Source organism: Colius striatus, chromosome 18 (assembly GCF_028858725.1).
Source record: "Colius striatus isolate bColStr4 chromosome 18, bColStr4.1.hap1, whole genome shotgun sequence".
NCBI classification, from domain to species: Eukaryota; Metazoa; Chordata; class Aves; order Coliiformes; family Coliidae; genus Colius; species Colius striatus.
In genome coordinates, this window is record NC_084776.1 from 4,188,632 (window position 1) to 4,215,449 (window position 26,818).

Here is a 26,818-nt window from a genome sequence, read left to right on the forward strand (position 1 = left end):
TCTCCTGCTCACTTTCCCACAGAAAATGACAAGATCTTGTCTAACGGCATACACCCCTCCCCAGAACAGCATTAGCCCACTTTTCTTTGAAAAGGTTTAGAAAAATATTAGTTTTCTACCTTGAGTGGGAGTTTTCTAACCTTCTGTTGATAGAACTTTCCTGTTCCCCTCGCCTCCCTTTGGTGGAAAGTCAGTGTAACAGCACAGGCACCAGCTTTCCCCAGCAACCCACTGAACCATTTGCTTTCTTCTCCCCCTCTATTTTGTCTTTGACAATAAATATAACCTTCACGGTTGATTATGCATTTGCGTTTCTGCTTTAAAATATAATAGCAATCAATTTAATCTTCTGATAGAAATCATAAATAAATCTCTCATGGAGACTGCACAGTCCTAAAAATCAAAGAAACTACACAGCCAAGAGATTTAAGCTCCAACTGAAGGCAGTGCCAGTACTGTCTCAGATAAAGGATAGTTTTGTAACAACCACCTTTCAGGGCAGAGGAAGGGGAAGTAAAAAAAAGAAAAAGAAAGAGAGAAAGTAAAAAATAATCACACACGGTACACAGTTATTTTATTGAAATACTTGAAAAGGCCAGCAATGGAAAAATAGCTTTGTCATGAGGAATTAATGTTTGATTTACTTGATCATTAAAAAAGCTGTGTCTATAGGTAATTCTAGCCAGTTAGAGAATGCTCTGTGACTCATGCAACTAATAGATTACAGTAGAATCGGCACTGTGTACTAGTTCAGTTTTATCTTATACACAGCTTTCAACAGGTGTGATTGACAGATGTGAGAAATCAAACAGCAACACTTGTCAAATCATAAACATTTATAACATACAGACTTTTAAATCTGATTCATGAGGGTTATAGAACAAAACAGAGTGGGAAATGAGAAACACAAACTACACCCAGCACATGAAGCTGATCTGGCAGTTCTTGAAGTTTACGTTTTCCCTTTTAAAAGAAAAATCAGACAGTTAAATATGTCACTGGTCATGTAACATACAAAATCATAGGTCAGGACGGCAACAGAGAGATAAGTTACATAGTGGGAAATTTGTTTACCAGTTAAAAAGAACAGATAAGAATGGAAATCACCCATTCTGCCTGGTATAGTTTAGAGTCCAAAAAGATAAAGTCACTTCAGATGAATGTGAAATAAATAAGCAATCTCTGAGGAAATATGATCCTTGAGAGTTGAACCTACTCTACTGAAAATGAATTTCAACCATACACTAGTATGTCACCATGGTGAAACATCTAAGAACAGTATTTTGAATAGCTTTTTGGGAAGCAATGTTTTACTGCTTTAATATATACAGGTTATTTACAACCAATTCCCTTTTGGCCTCACAAGTTAAGCCATTGTAGCCGGCTGTCAAGATGCAATTCTTGTTTCCACACATTACACAATACTGTAGTTAGAGCTATAATTTAAAATAATATTATGCATGAATTACAAATATTAATAAAGTAACTCTGCATATATAAATATTTCTAGCAGAATTTAAAGCATTCAGAATGTACATAAAAGGGTTTTTTCAATTTATTTGGTAGGGCCAGATGTGCTTCTTCTCAGATCATCGTTGCTTTAGTAATGCTTTGTACATGGCAAAACCCAAAACTGCAAAGACAGTAGCACCAAAACTTGCTCGGAGCCAAAATGTAGAGCTCTTGAGGTCTGCTTGTGTCACGTGCCTGAAATTTAACACACATACAAAACCAGGTTAATTCCATGACAGGAATATCAGACAACTTGTACTAAACTACTCTGCTTTTGGAAATTCATCACTACACTTGTCACAGGCAAGCAGCTTACAATTCAGCCTTACAAGTACTTATACACTCATTTTACTTTTCTTAAAAGCTTAGGATTTGATCTGCAGCCTTGATGACACTAGTAGATCTCACTAAAGTTCAAGAGCTCACACAACTGAAGAGAAATACAGAAGCAGATCATTAGTCATGAATGTGGAAAGGGCAGTGTGTCTTCTTTGAGAATACCAGCAAGCATTCAGAAAAGGAAAACAAAAACAGCTAGCAAGTAATTAATAATCCATGGCAAGAACAACTCTGTCCAGCAAAATCCTGGGTGGTGGTTGTTTTTTAAAATGAGTTTATATATTTCTGCTTTTCCAGGATAAACTTTCCAGTTCTGTTGAATATCAACTTATACTTTCTCCCCCAAAAATATTTACTGACAAGTAGCAAGTAATATTTTTCCAAAAGCCAGAATCAAAAGAAGGACCATTTGTAAATCCCTTTCTTCCCAGGACAGTCATGAGAACAGCAATAGAAACAGTCATCCAATACCAAGCTGAAAGCTAAGAGAAGATGCTAGTGAAACAAGCAGTGACAATGGCATCAACAGAAAAAGACAGGATGTAACGACAGTATGAAGTGACTGTATGACATAAAAAGCCACATCTTGCATGACAGTAGAGACAGCCAATGACCCAACTCTCCCAAATACTGCAAGAAGTCTGTGAGCATGCTCAGTTAAACATGGCTAGCCATCCTCAAAAGTAGTCTCAAGTATGACAGCTTACCATAAAGCAGGAGCTACCGTTTAAAACAAGTTATCATAAATGCTGTAATTCAAAGCACGAGAAGTTCCTAAACAGTAGTAAAGGGGGTTTTGTTTGTTTGCTTTTATTTAAAGTAGAACTTAGAACTTCACTAGCCTACGTATTTCAGCCTGTATTAATGTCACAGGTCACTCAGTGGAAGCTGCAGGAGTATTAAGTACAAGGAGCATACACAGATCCTAAGCGGTGCACAAGAGTTCGTACGGTGTGAGCTACAGAGCTATAGCACACAAGTTGTTTAATAAAGCAGGAATTGTTACTTGCTATCCAAATAGACAAAACCAGTTCAGGATGTTCTTTAGTAGACATTTGCAGGAGCAATGTAAGCCATATAGATAATCAGTGTACTGTCATACCACATGCTGAAGAACAGGCTCTTTGGTGCACAAACAGCGAAACACAGTTGGTCTCTAAAAAAATCCTAATCTTATTGAAGAACATGTTGCTGGGTTAGGGAACAGATCAAATTCATGAGTTCCTACAAGCATTAGTTCTTTAACAGCTAGTTTTGACAAGCTCTCTGCAAACTAGATGTCAAGTGGTTTGCTGAGGGGAAGAAAGGGAAAGGCAATGGCAAGGTCACCTTAGTTTGGCTGTTGTTACCTGTCTTCAAGTAAACGTGGACCAAGAGATGACTCCATGAAGATGGAATCTTCTACAAAGTTGACGGCGTGCACCTGCTGCATAATACTGCTCTCCTCGTCTGCTAACAGCATGGCCCCCAACTCAGCTAGGTAGGCTCTTAACCTTTTTACACACATGCACAGTTTGCGGTTCATAGCATGGCTCAACAACAGCAAGTGTCTCAAATATGCTCAAATAACAAAGCCCAGAGAATTTATAACTTTTAAGACATCTAGCTCCTGATTCTTGTGCAGTTGTTAAAAACTTAGTGCTTGGGGAAAAACAGAAATCAATGGAGTTCGTATTTTTTATAAGTGAAACGCATGATTATATGCAGCTAAATGCCAATGCTCTGAGGACAAAGAAATTGTCTAAGAAAGTGACTCTTTTTCCCACCCCATCCCCAAAGCCTCAACTTGCGTGTGTCCACAGGACACTGCAACAATCCTGCACCATATGAGCATAGTACCTGTGCTAAACACACTGGAATGACTCCAGCTTAGTAGCCCTCAGACTGACATGATCTCATTACTGTTGATAATTCAATTAAAGACTGTATTTTAGCACTACATGTGGATTTTTAAGAAAAGACTGTAAACCCCTTGTCTTCAGATCTGTAAGTGACAACACTTATCTGTGTATGTAAAATAAATAAATCACTGGTATGCAACATGACTTAGACTATGTGACAAACTCTGCTGGGTGAGTATTTGTATAACTGACAACTCTCAAGTTGAATTTGTTTAATTCAAATGCCCAACCATTTGTATAATTTAAAAACTGTTCCTTTAAATGGGCAAATCACTGTTTAAATTGCAAATGAATGCTTTTGCATTGCCTCATAAAGCACTCTCTCTCACATTTAGATTTTCTGATTCCTATCTATAATTTGCCTTGTTTTGACTTTAGCCTATGTCCCCATTTAATGGCATGCAAGGAACTTGCTGAGCATGATTCATCCTTTTAAAAACAATTAATATATTTTCAGTCATGATAAAATCCTCTTTTCATGTCCAAAGGGAGAGTAAATTGATTCTGATCCCTTAACTAAGTAACAGACTCTTTCATTTAAATGAAGGAACTAAATCAAGGCAGGGATTTGTCCTATAAGCTCTAGGAAGCCTACTGACTTCTAATGATTACAGACCTCTGAACATCTCAGACCAAAAAAATCCAAGGTCCAAAAACAAGTCAGTGAAATCCAGAACACTGTGGATGTCAAATTGCTTCACATGTCTTTGGGAAGAAAAAATAGATTTTTTTTTTCCCCCCAATGTTCCTTATGTTGTCATGAATTCAATTTTCACAACTTTGATCCCTTATATTGTTTAGCTACTATTAAAGGGGGAAAAAATGTTTGAAATAATACTAATAAAAAATAAATGGCTGTTTTCAGCACCATGAGAGTGGCTACAATGCAGAAAAACAATCTGAAAAATTCTACTACTCGAATAAATAACATTCCACGTTTATTTCAGTGTAGTTTGTTTATGAAACTGATTTTCACCAGTGGTAGAAATTATTACTGCCTTGCTACTTAAGAGAATAACTCTGAGTTTGAAAAATCATTCTCTCCAAGGGTAAACCATACATCTGGATGTGTACAGACACACACAGAGGAGCAGTTAGTCTCTATAAAGCTGTATTTGAAACTCTTGCTTATTAGTAATAACTAGCTTTCAAACTTCAAATAAATTGGTGTGTGCTTTTAATCATATAATTAGTTCCACATATATAAGAAAGTCCAACATAGAATCATAGAATGGTAGGGTTGGAAGGGACCTTTAGAGATCATCTAGTCCAACCCCCCTGCAGAAGCAAAATTCAGATTTTAATGCATGTTTTGGGGGAGAAAAGACATTTTTATTCAACCTACCCTTAACAGTGAGTCAGGCAACTTGTCACTTGTTGAATAAGGTCTTTGAAATCTGTACAGTCTTTCATTTAAGAGGCTTTAACAACTCACAAGAAGTTTGCAACATGCACTTCTCCAGAGGTTAACTGAGCATGTCTGTCATGGTTACACGCATCAAACTGCTGAGTTAGGGGCCAATACTGATGCTTTTCCCCGCGTCAGCAGCAGAAGAACCCCAGGTCTGGGAAGGTTTAACCTTAATTATAGAAGTTGAAAACCATTCCTGTATTAACTACAAAGGCATTTTAAAAGCATGGTGGTGAGGCCAACAGGCTAGCCACATGGCTATTCACACCCAAATTATAAGCCAGTTGATGCAGCCAGCAAGCAGTAGCAGCCTGCCCTGACACACAACAGGTTCTAACAATAAAATGTAAGCAACTGAGTTCTAAAAACATCATGAAACATGCACAAGCTGCTGCAGCTTCCCTTCGGGCACAGATTTTCCAGCAAAACAACTCCAGCGGTTAGAGTTTTCCCCCATGCATTAGTCATCTAAAATGGGAAAAGCTCCAAGTGCATCTTATTAGCTACAAAATCTGAAAAGAATGTCAAATGCCAATTCAACATATTCTGTTTGGAAAGGAATTGGGGGACACAACTTTGCAAATTTAAAGGCATTAAAAAGTTTAGAGAAGGAAGAAAATAGATAAGTAAAATATCATTCCACTGTCCTAATGTGGGGAACACCCAAGTATAGGGACAGATTTCTGCAACTGGATTTAATGGCAATTAATACTAGTGTTTTGAAAAATAATCTGCATACACTGCACATGGTGAAAAGTAAAGCCTGTGTTATACCCTTAAAAGCTTCCCACTGTTGCAGGAAAATAAAACAGTTGTCTTAACTTTAATTTCACAGAAGGAAAGTTTTCATAGGAAAAAAACCCCAAATAATTTCTGAAACAACCACGTGGTAAATGCAAATAGAACTTCACTTCTATTCCCCAGTATTGGAAAACTTTAGAAGGATGAAAACCATGCTCTGAAGAGTCTCCCTCACTGAAGAACACAATTCTCATGCATTAGAATTATTTTCTTTTGAAATGAAGCTAGCTGACAGAAAAATGCCACTACTGTGCAAGCAAAAGGCAACAAGTGAATGACTCAAAACCAAAAAAGCAGAAAAACACACTTAAAATTGATGTTCTGGAGTAAAAAAAAGTGTTAAAAATCCAAGCTCATTATCAAAGAAAGGGTTAGAATGACATAAGCAAAAAAACCTTGCTTTCAAATAGAGGTAAAACAATGTAGTAAAAAGAGATTAAGTGCCAGCCAGACAAATACAAATGAACACCTAAAGGAAAGAACAAATTAAAAATATAGAAATACCACAGGAGAGTAACAAGTCTCATACATGCATGTGTAGTGCTTTGAACGCAATGCCTTCTTCCTCAAAGAACCAATAAGTGTGATCCTGGGTAGTTCAAACCAACAATCCCATTCCTGCACAATAAACATCTCCAAACTGAACTTCCCAGTTTGGTGACCTTGCCTTTATGAGCCTACAAACCCCTGGGAGAGTCTCTGAAGTTTGTCTGTAGAATAGAAACTGAAGGTGGGCATGAATAGGTTTCTCACTGCATTGAGGCAACATTCTCCCTTTAACAACTATGGTGGGAATGTTCAACCACGGTATGGTATTTTGCCTCGGTAGCAGTGTTTAGCATTACTTAGCAACAAACAATACAGGAAGAGGCCATTCTGAAAAACTTCAGTTTACCTACTTCCACTGTCCTAAAGCTTCAGAATAGGAAGGGATCAGGAGAATAAAGTACTCCTGAGAAACCTCCCTTACCTATCAGTTACTTAACTTTTGCCCAACTACTTAATCTAATGGTAAACACTTGCTGAGGCAAAATAAGTTACATAAACTAACTACATCCAAAAATTCCCTCAATTCAAATGCTTTCTCTAGTCTAGTCACAAATCATTTGATTAAAAATGCATCTAAGGAGATAATATTTTTAAACAAGAAAACCACCTCTACCATCCTAAGTCTACAGTTCAGAGCTATTCCCTCTTGTTTACAGATCTCTCAGCTCCACTATACACACAGCACTCCATGTACTGGATGGTGCAGCAATGCGTGTGGTAAGGAAACACCTCTGAGTAGCTAACTAGAAAGAGAGCTGGTGAGGTGAAGGGAGCATGCTGGAAACCTGCAACTAAGCCCTAGGGACTAACTGAATGACTATAGAAAAAGTGATTCTAGCAAATAATTTTTCCTTTCTGTAGGGTCAGTAGAAAAGTCTCAGAGGAATTCTCCTTACCTTGAATTACAGACCTTTTTAGGCAGTTGTAGATTCCTATGCTTATTTCACACTACCTAGTGACAAGAAGTGGAATGACAGCATCCCGAGGCTTCTCATTAAAACATTTCAGCACCTTGAGTCTCTGGTGGTTATTTCACAGGAACAAAGTGCACTATCTAATGCATGACTCAAGAAACCCATAGGCCCATATATGAGAGAAACAAGCCATAAAAGCTAATGTGGCAATCTAAAACCATTCCAAAAAAATGAGGATGCATTAGCAGAGGTGATTTCTAGCAGAGGCTGCTGAACAATGCTTTAGAGCAACAATATGCAAAGAGATTGCTGCTTCAAGGGATTTTTGTCTCAGAGATGACTGCTGTAGAAGAGATGCAACATGAACAGTCTTGCTCACATTTAGTCTTTTCCTAAAATACTGAGTTTTTCACCTTCTCTGAACTTTCTGTGCTTAATACTTTTACCTTGGATTAAAGTGATACTTCCCAAAGATGCTCAGTACTGTAGGTCTCCTACATGTGTGTAACTTGCATTTAAAGAAGACAGCCACTCTTATTTGGAGCAGCTACATCTAAAGAGAGTAAAGAGTAGTAACATACACTGACCAGCAGCATGTCAGGCTATTCTAACCATGGCCTTCAAATAGACACATTTATGATAGCTGCCTCCAAGAACCACAGGTTCCTGCCTCCAAGAAGGCTGTAAAGGATGGAACCACTTCACTACAAAAATTGTTTGGTTTGAACTCCCATTTGCTGGGGTGAGATGACAAGTGCTGAGGTGTTAGTAAATCATGTGTGTGAAAAACTGCCTGCAGTACACAAGACAAGGTATAGCACTGTTTTCAATGATGAAAACCACTTCTCTCTCTTTACCAATTGCTTTTACCAAAATGTCTGCAAATGATTAACCGTTTACCTCTTCTTACAGGCTGCATTTTATTCAGAGAGGAATTGGATGTTAGAAGCTCTAGGTTTTACACAAATACCCACTCTTTGTGCAAATCAAGCATAACACACACACATACAAACTCTATGAATTCTCAAATATCAAACAACTAGCAAATATAAACATGACACGTTACATGTTATATAGTGCTGCTATAACTAAGCTGTGCCTTTATGAAAATACTGGTGTAACTGATATCTAAGAGGCAGTACCTCTAATCAATACTGAACAAACCTACAATGTCTCAAGTGAGACACAGATTTATAGACATCACTTAATGTCCATTACCAGTTCCCTGAAAACACAGTCCTAATTTCTCCACAGTATTTTTGCAATCACTAAGTGTCCAAGTCAACTACCAAACAGGCAATGTTTCAAAGAAATTATTGGACTAACTCAAAAGACCAAAAGTACCTTCAAGTTAAACAAAGTTTGACAATTTTATAACAATTACTAAAGTATCTCCCTGCTCAGTGGCTATGGAGTGAAGAATCTGCTGTCTATAAGGTTACCAATTGCTTTTTCAAAAAACCCTTTATTTTAAAAAGCACACCTGGTACCTAGTAAATAAAGTTAAGGACCTGTTAAGAACTGCAGTGAAGAGTTTGTTCTTTACAGATTGCAGCAAGTCTGAGTTGAGGAAGTTCTGACAGATGCAAAATGTACACCTGTTGCAGGCGCACATACAGCGTAACCGGGCATGGCTGCGAAAACACACAGAAGGACAGGAGTTGAAATCTTGCTCATAAAATCAGGTGCACATTAGGACTGTGCCACAACCAAGAGAGATTTAGGAATAAAAGGTACATTTGAATGGGTAAGGAGAGGAGGAAAAAAAAATACACTTGGGAAGCAAGGGTAGAACTACAGCTGTGCAGAATTATAAGGGTCAGATGTTGTACGTCTCGGACGTTTTGGTGTTCCCACCGCACACGTATCTGAACAGCAAAGTACAAACGTGAGGGAAAACACGTTTGCTCAATTTATTTAAGTTTGTAAGGAAAGCACCTAAAGGCTTCTGATTATGTCTGCACAGCAATAGATAACACCCCTTTTTCAAAGGAAAGTAAGCCACATTTTCTACCGCTTTGAATGCACACTTTACAAAGTGACGGTTACCTTTACCTTTCCCGCCCTAACAAACACATGCTGGAAAACTAAGGGAGAAGCAGGAATATTGATATGACAAGACATTTGGTCAGTGAAACATTTTAGTGGTTTCCCAGTATTTCAGCACTACAAAATAAATACAAGAGAGCAAAAAAAAAAAACCAAAGCCAAAGCTTTACAAATGTAATTCAACAAATTCAAATACAAAATAACCCCAAACCCATCCTATTATTTTGGGTGAAAGTTGCATTAGTTATATTTCATTTAAAGCAAATGTCAGCTGTCATACTAGACTCCATCTGCTGTAATATTTATGTAGTTCAACACCATATTAAAAGCTCCATCCACCAAAAAAAGAGATGCAAAGTGAGCTTAGCAACAGTGAGATGTGTAGTGAAGAACAACACGAGCTTAAGTATCTTCTATCTGAAACCCAAATGGTGTTTATACAGAAATTCTATTTAAAAATATAAGATCTATTAATGAACTGAAGCACACATAATAAACACCCTGAAAATAGAAAGAAAGTTTCAAGTAGCACACTAGGGGAGCTGCTGTTCACTAAAGAGTGTCATTACTTGTCATCAGCTGTAAAGTTGAACCGTTATCAAGGATTACAGCATCACTTATTCCCAAGTATCTCAAAAATACTAAGATACAAATACAGACTTTGCATTCACAGTAAGGGTAGAAGAAAACCCTGCATATTCCTTGGAATTTGCAACAGGAGCTGGATGAAGTCCTGTATTCTTTAAAAACACTGTAGCAACAATAGCTGACATTGATTTATATGCTGGATACATATCAATCTTCTCAATATGAAGATTCTACTCAAGTCACTTATGTCTCTCTGTTGCTAAATCTCAGTGAGGCAATTCCATCCTTGTGGCTAACAATGACATGCAGTGGTATTGTGAGTGACCCATGCAATATGAAAAATGTCATGGCTCAAGTACTTACGGATACATTGCCATAGTTGTCAGTTTCACGAAGATATCCTTACTGGGCACATCAACCGTGTTGCAAGTAAAGGCTTGAGGTGGAGGCATTTTGTGTTTTTTGCAGAATTCAGCAGGAGAAATACTATATTCTTGTCTAACTTCATGCAAGTCAGACTTTGCAGCTACCACTAAGCATGGTATTCTGCTATCCATGAAGTGTTGCTGCAAATTTAAAGGAAAAAAAACCCAAGTCAAAGAAATACAGTCCAGGATCCATTCAACCTGGAACCATTTACAGCAGACACACTGCACTGAATCCAGGCATTTCAACAAGCAGAATATTTTATATATACAATTGTATGAACAACAAAATTGCGTTTCTAATGCATCAGCCATATATAACCAGCACATGGTGTTTAAATGTCTTCTAAACACTAGAACTTGTGTATGGGACCAATAACCAACACTGAATATTTTGACAGTGCAAAGATGTATAAATGTAAAGGTTTGTATAAACAAGTCATACCAACCTTAAAAATCCTGGCACAGTACTCAAAGGACTTAGGGTTACTGACATCATATACCAAGCAGACAGCATCACATATAGTCTCAGAGTCAGTTAAAAATTCGGAGTCGCTGACATCATGTAACTGGAAATAAAGACAGTCAGAGGGAGAAAAGCTTTGTCATTATGCAGTTAAAGGAATTTTACAACTTCTCATAATTTTTATGGCTCGTTTTTATGTATTTTTATGAAATAGTGGGAATTCACCATATAGCCAACACATGTGAACTGTTAACATCACATCTGCAGGCAATCATAACCTCAGCATTAACACTTACATTTAACACAAAGTCTTAGATTCCCATAGAAACGGGCATTCATCCTACAGAGAACAACTACAGAGCAGAAAACCAGATCTTGGAAAACAAAGATATCATATTATCACAAAGAGAAACTACAGTAGAATGAGCCTTAAAGAAAGCATTTCACTTGCTGAGGAGGAACTTTAGCCATCCTAATTACCCTACGATTCTCCTTTACTGAATAGGTAGATTGATTGCTGATAATTCATCATATGTTATAATTTGATGCCCTGCAGCATAAAGGTTTCAAATTTAACAGGTCCTGAACAGCTTCGGTCTAAAATGTTCACAACAGGTAAACCCAGAAGCTACTGAAGCTGGAAAAGGTGGTGGTGGGGAATCCACGTTTATGAAGAAGAGACAATTAAAACAGACATTTGTTTGAAGAATGCTCTGAGTAATTCACTGAATTTTAAGATTAACCAGTCATATGCAGACAATAATGAGGCAATCTTACCAGCAAGTATTTTTCCTGTCCATATACATAGACTGTATTAATGGCGTAGTAAGATTTGTGTTCTGCCCGTATTTGCCTCTGCCTCTGAAAATGCAGAATTCGTGTCAGACCACAGCAACTTGCCTCTTTAAGTTAGATTTGAACACTTGTTTTATTCCATTTATTAATGAATTAAAATTACAGTTATTTTATGTGGTTTATTTTGCAAGTACATGTGTAGCTCTAAATCCATGATGCACAAGTAGTTATTGCGTGTCACAGCCATTTGTCTGTTAAACAAATAACCCCCTCCCCACTAACTCTATATTCCCTCAAAGAACCCTTCAAACTCGGTAACAAAAAGCATTAAGACCATTTGGTTTTCTGTTTAACCCTAACACAAAAGCATATATGGGTGAACACACACCAAAAGGCTTCCTACCATCAGATTTCTTCCAAGAAGAGCCTGAAGAACTCCACTTTTCCCACAGCCTTTCATTCCAACAACGTTGCATCGGAAAACATTTCTCTGAGTTTGTTTCTTCTGGAGGTCTATCTTTTTATCTCTTGTTACTTTTGAGAAAAGACAAGTGTTTTTCACAAGTTGCACATGCAAGTATGTATGTGGATATAATTGTCCACTTGCATTAAAATGCCAAACAAAAACTCAGGAATATTAAATCAAAGGTTTGCCTTGAGCAGAAAGTAAGACAGAATATAAGTGAAAAAAGACAGACTATGGCTGTGTATTTCTTATTTTCTTATAGCATATTTCTTATTTTCAGTTCCTAGATTAAAAAAAAGAAATTTGATCCAATTACCTGTAATTGCTGATGCTTGAGACTCTTGTTCTGCAAGTATTGAGTAGCCTAAATAACCAAGGTACTCCAGGCAACGCTGTACATCTAAGTATGTGGTTAGTCTAGCAGAGGGGACAAAAAAAAAAGAGATTCTAAATTGTTGGCATCTGTGATGCCAAATCTTTACAGTACTGAGACAATATTTTTCTCCTGTCTCCAGACTGATGTGACAGAAGTATTCCTGGTATTATGTAGTACTTAAGGACAAAAGGAAATTGTGGCAACTTGACCAGTGTTAGTAGTCAGCAGAACACTATGAAGGCAGCACTTGCTGAGGCCTATCAACCTAAGCCATACTTTTTTTCCCTACAGCAAATGTTTTCCTCATTGATTCTTTAACAGTAAAAACCCCCTCAGTTATTGAACATCATTATCCATACTGTCTCTGAAGAGTAGAGCAACAGAAGTAAAAATTTTGACAAGTCTCAGGGAGAATTCCCCAGGTTTGAAGCGACACTTCTTCATGGTTAGCACTAAGTATTGGCCACACTCTGAACAGGTTAGAACAACTGCCTGAGGACTAGGCCACTGGACGCTACAAAAACATGATTGCTTAGGCCAATTTTCAACTGTTAAACTTCCCCTCTTCCTACCAGAAGAATGTACAAATGCACTATCACAGCCAAAGTTCTCAGCTACTAAAATGTAACGTATCACTTACGTCCACTGAGAGAGAAACCCTTGGTATGTGATCCACCCCCTTTCATTAGTACAGACAGTGTTGTTAACGTCAGGTCCCCATGGCATGTAAGGGAAGACTTTGAACAAATCTTTCAATTCATCTGGAGACAAAGCACAATCTCTATCCTGAAAACAAGCACATGGTATCAGACATAAATCACTTCATTCACGTCTATTCTAAACTGGGACTTTCTTGCTGTGTTCTTGCAAGATTCAAGAAACTGGCTATAGGAAACTGAGTTGCTTTCTTTTTAATCATTGGGGGTTTTTTTGTTCTTAAGTAAGACTAAATATATGAGCTAGTTAAAAACATGGTAGCACAAATCTAACTGCCAGCTCTCCTTGTAGACAGATATATAAACAGCAGGCTAGTTTTCACTGCATTGCTAAAGTTTCTGAATGACATGACATGATGCCAACACCACTTTCTGCTAGCAGAATTGGTAACAAACTAAAGCTCTTAAGTATACAGACACACACACACTCTCACATTAAAAGCTTACCAAATCATGTTTATCAAAAATACTTTGAAGAAACAAGTATGCATGATGATTTAATTCTGTTGTGCAGTCTGGGGGTATTTTTAGCCTGTTTATTGAAAGCAAAACAAATACAAGAAGTGTTAAGTGCATTTATGAAATATTGGAATATTACAACTAAAAATACAGACTTTGAGCAACAACATTTGATATTGGATCTTTGCATTTAGTTTTAATAATTTACCTTTAAAGAAATCAAAGCACACACTTACTAGGAGTATCTTTATATGACATGATATATAGCTATACAGTAATCAGGGTTTTGGTTGGTTGGTTGGTTTTGGGGGGTTTGGTTTTGTTTATTTAACACAAAACGATGTAGCTGCATTTTTTTAAAGAAGCCACAGAGTTAGTTAATCTCTTAACTTTTTAATTGGGGGATTTTCAAAGGATTACACTGTTACGAAAATACTGACAAGCCTTTTCTAATTTGCTGCCACAAACAATAAGCAACTACTCAGATTCACATTCCAGATGATTCAGCCTCTCCTGTCATCTTTCTTATACAGAGAGACAGCAGTACATGATTTGGCACAAGAGATAGTTCTTCCTTCATAATTTTCAGTCACATGAAGATTTTGGCTGGTAGGTCATAAAGTAAGGGACATACTACAATAACACTTTCCTCCTGCAGCATAAAGTTAAGCATGTGCAAGTTAAAGAAGGCTGAAATAAGTGCTACATACGGAGGAAACAAGTACTCTGGTGTAAGCTCTAAGTCATCATCGTATCCAAATCGACGTAGAACAGTCCAAGTTGTTTCATGCCTTCCTCGCTGAATGAAGAGTGTGTGTAGAAAAAGAAAACCTGAAAATTAAGCCATGAAATCTTAAGAACTTGAAGTGCTACAAGTCTTTTCAATAGAATGAGAATCAGGCTGAAAACAAAAAACCTTGTAATAAACATTTAGATTTTAAACCTCCTGGCTGACATTACTGCATTATCTCCACAGATTGAAGACTCAGAAATCATGTTGTTTGTGAATGTGTCCTTTAAAGAACTGTTTCCTTGAAACAATGCACTTGGTTTCCTGTCACTGTTCATTTCTTTCAGTACTAGCATTTTAGAACAACTTAGCTGTATGAAAATAAAGACAACAACAACAATATTTTCAGCACTTTTAAGCAGTAATCTTTAGCAAGAAACCTAGAGGGTACTCTCATGGAACACCCCTTTAGTTTCCCTGTACCAAGATAACTGGGTAGGATTGTTGTGTATCACTTTCTAGGGCTTAATTGAACACTGAGATTTCCCTGTTTGGTAAGGCTATGCCTTAAGAGTCCCACTTCACAGTTTCTCAGGAGTCCCATTACACAAAGCAGTTACACTGATGCTCAGAAAGAAAATGGCTTTTCTCTTTTCACTTTTGCCATATGCTCTGAGCAAATCCATACAACATAGCTGTTAAAATGCTGACAGACACCACACCTTGCTGACAAGTGCTGCAGACAGAGAGCCTAGAAACAAGATACAGATCTAAGAGACAATCTCTTTTCAATCAGTACATTTATTTGGATTCCAAGCTCTGTTAACGAGAAGTAAGAAAGACCTCATTTTATTCACCCTGTTATTCTCCATTTTAATCATCCTTTGATATCATATTGCCACTACACCCAGCTCTTGTAGCCTAAAAGAATCAAGACAGAGATCACATTTCAAAGACTAGCTTTTTTAGGTAAGAATGATTATCAACCATATAAAGACACATCTTGTTAAGAGTTAAACAAGGCTTACCTTTTAATGTTAATCCATTATCTGCAACTCCATCACTTAGGTTTTTCCTGACTACATTCTTTACATCTTCCAATGCTTGAGGTGCCAGTGGTGTATTAAAACAAATTCTCTAACAAAACCCAAAAAGAGTATGTTAGGACCACTGGCTACTAAGCTGGACAAACAGTGTGTCCAGTATGAAATGCTGCCTTAAACGTTCTGACACACCAGTAGAGGACAATCCAGTTTCTTGGTGAAAATAAAGGTATACTGACTTTATTTTAGTTTAAAATATTTGGGCTTGTGTATTTAAATAGTGTAGATTAGTTTATTTTGCTCATGAACTAAAACCTCAGCCATGGTTAGAAATAAGTATCATTTCCTTTCTTCCAGATCTACTCTTTTGTGCCACACTTGACCCTTTAATAATTAGACCCAGTTCCCTTCAAAAACAATCACTTGTTTTACTAAATAGTTGAGCTATTAAGCACAGTGAAGAGACAGGTGAAAGAGTTACCTGAAAGAAGTTGAGCTCTGCATCATTGAGAGTCCCATCGTTATCCTGATCAGAAATTCTAAAAATGCGAGTGAGTGCTTTAATACAGGCAGGTTTCATCTAAGGAATACAAGAAAGTTCAGTATCTTTCTAGGCTTGAACATGAACAGATTGCACTGAATGATATCAGGCAGTTCAATCACATTAAAACAAACACTAGCCTTCATTTTACATTTTTAGAACAGAGACATTCACACACATACACACACAAACAGAAAACTAAATCCTGATGTAGCAAGCTCACATTCGTCACGTTAAAGCAATTATTCCACATTAAGTGGCTTTCTATTCAATTAGAAGAGTCTCAAGCTCTTCACAAGGTGAAGGTAGCACTATTCATTTACTAGGAAAACAAGACTGAATTTAGAGAGCTGGTTTTTTTTGCTACAGACAGCTTCAAGAAGCAACAGAAACACATTTTTTTCTCCCCAAATACTTTCAGTGGGTAAAAAAAAGGCCTTGCAATCCCACTACCTTGCAATGGCTCTAGAACTACAGACAACTCTTTCTAAACAAGCACTATCTCTATCTACCATTTCAACTACAGCTTCAAAAGGCTTCAAACATCAAATAGTGAAAACCTTCACAGGGCTCATTCATCTACAGGCAAAGCACTGATCATATGGGCTATCTCTAGGACAAAAGAACTGATGAGATACCTTCTGAGAGAAGGAAGAGACACACTGGTAATTCTCTCCCAACAACTACAGTGATGATGGACTCTTCTCTTCACAGAGGTCACAAAGAATGCACAGAGATTGGTTTTGGAAAACCAAAAAGGATTTTAGCACAAGAGTTTTATCACAACATTACTAACTCACAAAGATGACTCTGACGGGAGAAACCAAAACAGGGTTTTTCTCTGGTTCTGTGTTTAACAAAGCATTTATGACTGAAGCAACTTTCCTGCTACTCACTACTGCACAGTGGTTATGTTTAAAGATTGTTATTTGCCCATGAAATTAATGGGTTTTTTTAAAAACCAAACATAGTCCTTCACAACAGCCCCAGCTAACTACCCATGACACTTAAAAAGCAGCCACATCGCTTGTTTGCCTTATTCCTTTTGCCAGAGTCCCTCAAGATGCTCAAGAGATTTCTTTCCCTGAAATGAGGCCAAGCCTGGAGTATTTCCCCTGAAATACATGGAGTTACTGTGAAAAGTGTATCTAAAGCAGAACTGAGCACATGATTTTGTTCTCATTACATTTGGCTCAAAGCCATTACTAAAGCTTCTCATTTTACTTCATTCACATGAGCAACAAAAAACTGTCTTCATTGCTTTGAATGAAGAGGAAAGACAGAACACCACAATCACCATGGATCTGGAATACAATGCTTGACATGTGGGGGTCAGGCAGTGGTAACAGAACACACTAAGAAATGCAAAATCCACTGAAAAGGAAAGAACAAAGTGATCAACTTCTTCCTCCTACATGATTTGTTCTTAGAATCTACGTATAAATACCTCTTTCTCCTCTGGGCAATAAAGAGGACCTGTAGGATGTAGAACAGCTTTCTGTGCATAGTAAAATAGCTCAGATATATTCTTCAAGTTTTTGGCTGAACACTGAAAGAGAAATAATTCTATTGATTAGGTCGTTTCTTGACTCTTTGGTGATTTCTTCTGAAATTTAAGCAAGCATCAAACTTGTGAAGATCTAGCTCCCTCTTGTGGGAACTGCGCTGTTGTGAAAAAAAGACATCCAGCCCATGTAACTGTCTGGCAATACATACAGGAGGTCTTACCACAATTTGTTGTCACACCAATAACAGTAAACAAATTGCATCTACTTTGAAAAAGAGAGATATCTCTGCACTTTAATCCTTTGCAGACACCTCTGGGGCTTAACATTAAATTTAAGACACTAAATACCTGAACAGCAACATTTGAATATACAGTAGTGTCACCTTCTCTAAAGAAAAACAACATACAAATTCCTCATGATAATGACTTGTATTTAAATATTCTATTTAGAACAACAATAACAAAAAATTGCTTTTCTATTAATAAGTTGCAATACACACAAGGAAGTATTTTTTGTTACTCATTCAAACTTCAGGAAGCCTGACATACCTCTACACATGTTTCTATCTCTGTGTATTGATTCATAATGGGAAGGATAGTTTCCATACTGCTATATTCCACCAGATCAGACTTGTTTCCTACCAATATAAGAGGCAGTCTGGAAACAAAAACAGGTTGAGAGCTTTAAAGACAGGGGGATAAAAAGATCTATCTTAATTTAGCATTCTACCACCCACCAGAAGCCATTATATTATTTTCATGATGTAATTAAATATCACTAGCAGCCAATGAGTAAAAACCAAATTAGCAGTTTTAAGTAAATTATTGTGATATACAGTTAGGCAGAAATGTACTTCTTGTTGGTACCATACAAACCACACAGTTAAACACTAAAATAACTAAGCATATTGTTATTACAGACCAAAATCAGTTGTACCATAACAAATATAAACACACCTGGTAAAAGCTGCCCATGAAATTCAAAATAAATAGCATTGCTGGCATATGTAACAGACCTACATACTTTAAATCTCTTGTTGCTTGGACTTCTTATATAAACTTTAAGTTTAGAATTTGATTTTCTTAAACAATTAACATCCTCAACACTGTCCATTGCCACCCATCGATGTGCAGCCTAATTCACACTTCTCATCTTTACTTATGCACCTGCTATCTTTGTCTGTCCTTTCATTGATCAGAGGAATCCATCGACTTGTTACCTAAAGTGGGGTTAAAAACAAACATGAAGAAAATATATTTTCAAGCTTAATGTGAGTAAATTATGCACAAGTTCAACTACTACTGCTTCTTTCCCAAGAAGGCACATATTTACCCACAAAGGAGGAAACAAACTGGAGTTGATTAAAGAGTAATTTTCTCAGATGACTGAAATGATGGAAAGCTCAGATGTTGAAATGGGCCAGAAGCAATAAAACATCTGTATGTTCTCTTTACAGTTTGATCTTAAACACTATCTTATGTATTTACATGTCCAATACAGTTTTCAGTTTGCCAGCAATTAACAGTGCAGAAGTTACATTTCAAGCAGTAACTGGATAAAATGTGTTACCATACCTTATCAATAGAATTCTTGTTGTTAACAGCATAAACTATACAAATCACATTTGCCTAAAATGAAAAGAAAGGAAAGGCATGGAATTCCACTCTTTAGAGTCTCTAGAGCAACAGAGACAATTAAGATCCATACGTAACAACATCCAGAGTAAGAACAGTTCCACCATCACCCAGAAGCCATGTCCCTGACTGAAGCTATTTGTATCCTCAACAACAGCTTAAACCAAATAATAATTCATATGTTGAGGAGTGCCAAAAACCAGTCTTGCAGTGTGACATCCACAGCTTATGCCAGCAGACCTATGCTACCAAGAAATCCAAAACGAAGAATCGTAATCTGCAACCCCCACTCAAGTACCAAACTGAATGTCAAGAATAGAACATGGCACCACAACAGACTGTATGGAGATGTGCAAAGGTGCTCAGAAGGAACTGAAAATAGCAAACAGAAGGGATTATAAAATCCCATGTTATTCATAACTGCAATAGTACAACATGACAGCAAGAAGCAAATCTTGCCATGGTAGGAATATTTCTTTACAGAAACCATCAATCTCTTGGTCTACTGATTAAAAGACACTTAGGTTCTGTCCTTTCACGTGCAAGGACAAAGCTTAAGCTCATTTCACCAACATAGTGGCAGCACCTACTCTTCTTAAATAGAGGAAAGGTTACTATAGCATAGGGCCCAAAACAAACCAATATGAAACGCCAAGCATGAGAAGTGCTTGAAACTGAAGCCCATCTAATGCTGAGGCCTTGAAAGATTTCTCCAAAAGCAATAACTATTTTCAAGTAAATAGCAGAATACACTTACCTGTGCTATTTCATGGTAAAGCTGCTCATCACTTTGCTCTGCTTCTGCATGCAATAGAACAAGCCATTCATTAATATTAAATATTGCTGCAAACAGAACTGAGAAACTTAGGAAACTGTACTAGGTATTTCACAACCCTCATAAGACACCTTGTGAAAGCTCTTGTTGTTTAAACATCTTTTCATAAAGTTCACTAAAGATCAATCTGCTGTAACAGCAGTGAAATTGATCCATTCACTCACAAGAGAGAAACAGTCTGTAGCACTCAACTTTTTTTAGCAGCTATTTTAAAGAGGAATAATTACATGTGTAGACAGGGTCTCTCTGAAATGAGTCACAGTTTGCATCTCTCTACATTTATTAACAGCCTCTTCCTGAGTGAATAAGTATTAACATTGTTCTATAACATAAACCTTTTCTTTAAGTAAGTTTCTGTTAGTCAAATCTATGAAACACTTCATCCAATGGAAATAACACTCACTCTACACAAATTTAAGCTCAAGTTTTATGCATAGTTTCTTTTTGTTCCAAAGAGATAAACACCACTCAGAAGTGCTGAGAGAGAGGAGACAGGAAGGAATCTGCCAACATGGCCTAACTCTTGGCTTCTATTATAAATGGTGGAAGGATTTTTTATCCTCTGAGTTTCTAATCTAGTCTTTTCCTACTTCCAGCTTTGGTCCCACTCCAGTATGACTGTTAAAGAGGCTACTGAGTTAGATGAATAATTCCACATCAAATCAGTCAGATGGTAATGGTATCATGTAGTCCCTACCTGAATAATCTACTATGTGGGTTGGCACTCTTTCAGGGGTGACATCAGCTGGAATGGTGATTTCTTCAGCTCGTGGTGGAACCTTGGGTTGTAAAGAAACAGCAAGAAATAGCTTTTGAAGATAATGCAGATGGTCAAAAAAAAGTCATATGCTATAACATATCTGTCAGTTAGCTTTAAATAGAGCAACTTCTTAATAGTTCAAGTATTCTGGGGGTGGGGTAGGGGTTTTTTTGCAATATACTGAAAGTCAGTGCTACTTTGTCATTCTTTATTAGTGTAGTTACTGAACAAGGAACTTCCTGCGTGCTTTGCCAGAAAGCAAGGTCGATAAGGGATTCCATGAATGCTTCTACAAACTCAAATCCACTACATCCAACCACCCATACAGAACTCCTCTGACAGTGACAACTATAAACAAAACCTGGACTGCAATCTACTTGAAACAAAAATGTTATAAATAGTCCTAAAATTTGAGAGGTCATTAAATTCAACCAAATACTTCAAAAGGCTGCACATTCTTTAGAAAGAGTAACATCAGAGCCAGCCTGCCACTACTGACAAAACTTTAAATATAGATTAAACAGTATTTAATTCTTGCATAAGATATCCTGCTCTCACTCCTGCTGACATCAGTACAAGAACTAACCCTAGAAAAAGTGCACAAATTGTTCAAAAAAACCCACAAAAAATATTCAAGATATGGTAAACAATGAATATCTACACAAGCAGAACCTGACAACTTCCTTGCTTCTGACTGTGATAGATGTTAAGTTCAGATAAGCCTGCAAAGCAAAACATGATACTAATAAAAAGCATGTTCTGCAAAATACTGCAAACTAGCTATGAGTGCTGGCCACTCTTCCCAGCAAACATCAATCCATCCTCAGGAAGACTCAAACCTTATTTTAATGAAATCTTCCTGCACAGATATTTATTGCCTTTTACCTGCTGAGACTGAACTTTCTTGATACTTTTCTTTCTTTCAATAAAAGAAAGGAAAAAAGAAAAAGCCAATCATCAGAAGAATTGCTCTTTGTGAAGTTTCAGGCTTTCCTTACATCTTAATCAAGAATGAGTACTGACAATAACCAGTATACTAAACATTGTTTTAACATCTGAATGTCTGTCACACATCCCCAAGTAGCTCTTAACTGTTCTGCAGGTCTCTGAGCACTTTATATAGGATACAGGAGTTGTTTCTGTAATTTCAGGCAGATTGTGTTATATATAAATGATGCTGCTTCTCTCAACATGAATTTACATAACGACTCTAGATTATACCACAGAAAGAAGCCATCAAGTGAACAGAGGCCTGTTAAATACATCAACAAACAACCTGCCATAGGAATGAGTCCCTGAGTGTTTAAGAGCAAAGAGGAACTGAAGCTCCTTTTTTACCTGCAAGATTGAGAAGTAAATTCATTCATGTCAACAATCTAATCTTGGCTTACAAACTGCGGTAACCTACTGATTTGCATTAAACATGCATAGGGTAGTTTCAAAGAGCAGCACATGATGTCTATTTTAAGACTTGTGATCAGGAGAAATAAGCATTCGTGTTTATATGTAAAAAGCTTAACTATTTGCAGCAGCTGCAGTTCTTTCTGTTATATATAGAGAACTGTGTGCTACTTTTGTAAAGGAATAAAACATAGAAGTTGCTCTACTTTTATTCTGGAAGAACTCAGTCTGAGTTTTTGGCATTTTTTACTTCAAAAGGGTCAGTAAAACATTCTTTAAAATACATGTAAAGGCAATGTCTCAGTTCCAAAAAATGGCTAAGTTATACAATGGGACTTTTTAGTTTCTCATTCATTTTGCAGTCTACTTGCTCTTTAAATACAAATAATTGAGGGCCTCCCTTCTTTCAGCACCTTCCCATTTGTAAGTCTCTAATATCAAAACGTGCTGCCAGTTAGAACCAGTTTCCACTGCTTAAAAAAATCTAACATTCCTCAGATATCAGAAAATGAGTTCAGTTGGCAATGTGAAAACGAAGAAAAGGAACTTAGGTAATATTTAAATTCCTAATCTTCACACAGAGATATTTAAACTAACCTACATCACTCTTCCAGAAGTCATCATTGCAGTTTTTCACTTCATTTTAAAGCAGAGTCTATTAACTTACTCTTTGAAAAAAATGATACAACAGGATAGAAACAGAACTTCAAAACCAAATAAGGATGCTCTACCTCTTCTGGAAATTCTTCACTGACAAGAGACATAATGAGTGATGTCTTCCCAACTCTGGCTGCAAAGCAGTAGAAACAGAAGTTAGATAATTTAGTTTTGTTACACTGAATAGTTGCATCCCATCTTAAAATGGGAAGTAGTTTAAAAACATTTTCCAACTGACCACATTAAAGGTTTAAACATACGAAATATAGGTGACAGCAATTCTCTCGTAACTCTTCTATTGGAAAACCTTATGATCCACTTCACACTTCTACATTTCATCCAGAAGGGAATCAAATCCTGCTGTTTTACACAAAAAGGTTTTAACCTTAACATGGAATACTTAAGCAAACAAAAGAGAAATGCATTAATACAACAACAATTAACTATTACACTATTTTCACTGTATTCCTGATTGTGCTCCAGCGTGGCTCTATCATCAATGGACAAAGTCTCCACAAAGTAGCTGGACTACTTTGAAAATGCAAGAGCATAATCTCCTTGAGACAAAGAAGATGTCCCCTGCAAAATGTGCAAAAAACCCTCACACTACCAACCTTTCTAAAAGCTTAATCCAAGAAGGAGAAGAATATAATCTGTGCTTCAATTTTCAACTCTATTCAATCAAATAAATGCCTCAGTTTACCTACAAAGTTCAGACTTCTGATAGCACAGTAGGATTTCTTGGTTCTGAGTATCTTTAATGTGGTTATTTAAAATGAAGAGTTGGTACTTTTTCTCTGGGTTCCCTCTCTCTCTAAAAACCTTCATCCATCAACTTCTTGTTCCTTGGAAAAACCTGAAAGGCTGTAACTGCTTTATTTGGTTTTGAGATATTTCTTTAACACTAAAATGTTCCGATTCCAGTGTTGTCTGGGACTGTGGATTTCTGACAGCTCTAAACTCAAGCAAAATCCTGTTTCACCCTGGACATACAGAATCTTCACCAGCATGCATGTTCTATCAACCAAGACATTGCTCACAAACAGACAGAGTCTGTATCACTGTTTCTGTTTTAAACAGTACAAAACATCACCAATGGACAGAAGTTGTTTTGCTGATATCACTGCATTCACACATGTCTAGTGTATATAACTCTGAACACAGGAGGAAGAAGAGATGGTGATTGTACAACTGACTGTTTTTGTGCAGAAAATGGTATTACTGTGCTCATGATCTAGTCAAGACACATACAACTTACCTAAGTCTATTTCTGCTATAGTAACAAAGGGGCTTGTGATATCCAGAAGTAAAAGCTTCTCTGCATTGTGATAAGTTAAAGAGTAGTTATTAAAAATTATGAAAAAGTTATCCTGGGAAGGAAGACTTTTGTTTTCCTTACAAGAAGAGCTGTAAGTTTTTCCCCAGTGGTATTAGCTGGAGAGCAGCATGATGCAGGTTTCCTCAACAGCAACGAGGCTGTGTTTTCATCAGAGACTTATATGAGCTAAAACTGTAATTTACACTGCCAAGTGTCCTCCTGCATAAATTACAGATTAAGTTCCAACCTGACAGAATCAAATGAGCTTTAAAAGTTCTCCTCTTTCCATAGACAACTTGATTTACCTATCAGAAAATACTTATTAATAACTACTAAAAATACTGTGGTGGATTTCGCATCTAAGTCAGCTTGAATTTGAAACGGTGACAAAACATGTTGGCTTTGCAGATATAGACACTTGTTAATTTTGTATGACTGAAAACAGAATATTATGGACTGATGGTTAATAAAGATGTTCAGAATGTATAAGCTTCTGATAAGCTCCCAAGTATTCTAGAGCTGTTTTTTGATGAAAATCTGTAGCTTTAAGGGTAGAGATTTTGTTTATTTTACTTGAATCTAGGTCAACCATTTGCCTTTCCAATTCTGTTTACAGTCTTAGAAATAACAGCCTAAGCAATATTCACTGATTAGGATGAAGAAAATAGCACAACACTTTGTGGTAATTCACTTGTCTTTTTCCTCCTAAGTTGTTTAGGTTATACTGCGTAAAATAACATGCTGAATGGATCTGGAAAATAATTGGCTATTAAAAATGTATGTTTGCACAATGGATAGTAGGACTAAAACAACCACAAACCTAAAATGTAGGCCACTGAGGATGAAAAAGGCTGTGTTTTGGAACAGGCTTACATCAAAGGGTCTCTCTGATATTTCAGAGTCTGAAGATGAGGGTCTGCTATTGTCACCCAGCACGTATGACATGGCCTAGATAACTTGTATTAAAAACACGTACACAAAACAGTACTAACAGTAAAAGTGACAAGTTTCACCCATTTGTAAAACAGATTTCTCCTTTAATTCAAATTCCAACAATATGTAACATAAAGATGCTCACAATCTGATGTGTGCCGTGTACTGGATGTTGTTACACTGAAGACATCAGCATCTTTGAAATTTCTGCTGAACACCTTAGAAACCTAACTGCCAAATCAAAGTACCTGTTACACCTGGACTTAAACCAGGCACAGAGCCAGCTCAGAATGCACCATTACCAAAGTGATGGAAACTAGGCATATATTTTGGTATATTCAAATACACAGATACATTTCTACATTGAGTCCTGTAAAATTAGCCACATGCAAGCACAATCAGTTAACTCGTCCTGCAGAGCACCATCTCCCTGAAGAATCCTCTCTAAAGAAGTCACAGAGGGTCTTTCAAAGCAGTACAGACAGAGGCAATCTGCACTATACAATAACTGCATATATTGTACTATAAATAGGTAAGGCATTCAATTCTCGGGAAAGCTTTGTCAATATTGCCACATTCTTAGAATAATTAGGTAATTTTACTAATGACACCTGGTAATTAGTCTGTATCCTTTTCTTACGAGTAACTTGAGCGCACGAACTAACAGAACAGAAGCTCCTTGCTGCTGTTTACATTGGGAAGCAGCTCTGTCTTTCAAAGCCACTCATTTTGTTACCTAAGTGTGAACTTAAGGACATCATTTTAGGAATAAGTGAAAAAAATACAGACTGACTGTAACTTTGTGCGTGCTGATTATTCAAGGTCATATAGTAAGTTAATGGCAGAAGCAGACATCTGGGTTTCCTGGACCTGTCCTAACCACAGGTCCACAACACCCGACTGATAAACACCTGGAGCACATGTGGCCACTGATTCCCAAACTCAGCACGCGGGAAAGATTTGTTTGGTTTCCGCCAAAAAACAAGCAAAAAAAAAAAAGTTTAAACGGGACGTGGGCAGGTACAAGGCGAGAATTTCATCTCGGTTTGGCGGTCAGGGATGTCCAAGAGGCGCGCCAACTCCGCAAACTGAATTCCCTGCCTCGACCTCGGCACTCGGCGAAGAGCCGCGAGAAGCCGGGAGCTGCCGGCGAGTCACGCACAGGCGCCCGCCCGCCCCTGCCGCCGCCGGAACCGAGCGCGGAGCGGTCACGGAGCAGCCGCCGCGACCTCTCCCGGGCGCCCTGGGCCGGGCTCACCGCCTGAAGGCGAAGAAGGCCGGGCGGGGCTGAGGGACCGCCGGCCCCGCAGCACCAGGACGATCTGACAGCCGGCGGCATGGCGACAGCGGCGCTCCCTCAGCCGGCGGCCCCCGCCCTGCCCCGCAGCCGCGGCCCCCGGCCTGCCCCGGCGCGGCCCCTCCCGCACTCACGTTCTCCCACCAGCAGGATCCTCACGTCCTTCTTCATGGCCCCGCTCCCTGGCCCCGGCGCGGGGCGGTTCACATCGGGCTCGGCGGGGGAAGCGCGGCCGCTGCGGCCTGGGATCCCCTCACGCCGGACCCCCCCCCCCCCCACCGCGCGCCTCCTCCCCGCCGCGGAGCGGGCGGCCTACGGCGGCTCGCGAGGGACACGCCGGGCAGCGGAGGCCCGCGCGCGCGCGCGCGTGCGTGCGGCTGCGCGGGGCGCTCGG

General features: G+C 38.1%; 1 protein-coding gene across 8 annotated transcripts; it reads right to left on the reverse strand.

The window, feature by feature from the left end:
- Positions 1 to 557: 557 nt before the first annotated feature.
- Positions 558 to 26,705, reverse strand: RHOT1 (ras homolog family member T1). Of its 8 annotated transcripts, XM_062010522.1 has the most exons (22): positions 26,559 to 26,705; positions 23,137 to 23,233; positions 22,951 to 23,009; positions 20,756 to 20,837; positions 19,981 to 20,024; positions 19,164 to 19,217; positions 18,756 to 18,808; positions 18,138 to 18,246; positions 17,529 to 17,630; positions 16,022 to 16,120; positions 15,526 to 15,634; positions 14,478 to 14,598; positions 13,756 to 13,840; positions 13,233 to 13,378; positions 12,533 to 12,633; positions 12,154 to 12,284; positions 11,733 to 11,816; positions 10,939 to 11,058; positions 10,428 to 10,630; positions 8,939 to 9,061; positions 3,201 to 3,344; positions 558 to 1,707 (listed from the first exon to the last, which is right to left on the reverse strand). In XM_062010522.1, exons 2-22 carry the CDS (start codon positions 23,213 to 23,215, stop codon positions 1,590 to 1,592), a joined length of 2,166 nt encoding a protein of 721 aa, XP_061866506.1. In that variant the 5' UTR covers positions 23,216 to 23,233; positions 26,559 to 26,705; the 3' UTR covers positions 558 to 1,589. The 8 variants fall into 8 exon arrangements, with proteins under 8 accessions (XP_061866506.1, XP_061866507.1, XP_061866509.1 ...); XM_062010523.1 differs by lacking the exon at positions 23,137 to 23,233; XM_062010525.1 differs by lacking the exons at positions 3,201 to 3,344; positions 23,137 to 23,233.
- Positions 26,706 to 26,818: the final 113 nt, after the last annotated feature.

Excerpts from the sequence above, each read along its gene's own strand:
- RHOT1 (XM_062010522.1), bottom strand. The coding sequence starts at position 23,215 with ATGAAATGTAGAAGTGTGAAGTGGATCATAAGGTTTTCCAATAGAAGA. Across the intron at positions 3,345-8,938 it reads TTCACTGCAGTTCTTAACAG|GTTAAGAGCCTACCTAGCTG; the intron begins GTCCTTAACTTT and ends GTGTGTAAAAAG. Across the intron at positions 1,708-3,200 it reads CCACGTTTACTTGAAGACAG|GCACGTGACACAAGCAGACC; the intron begins GTAACAACAGCC and ends GTTAAATTTCAG.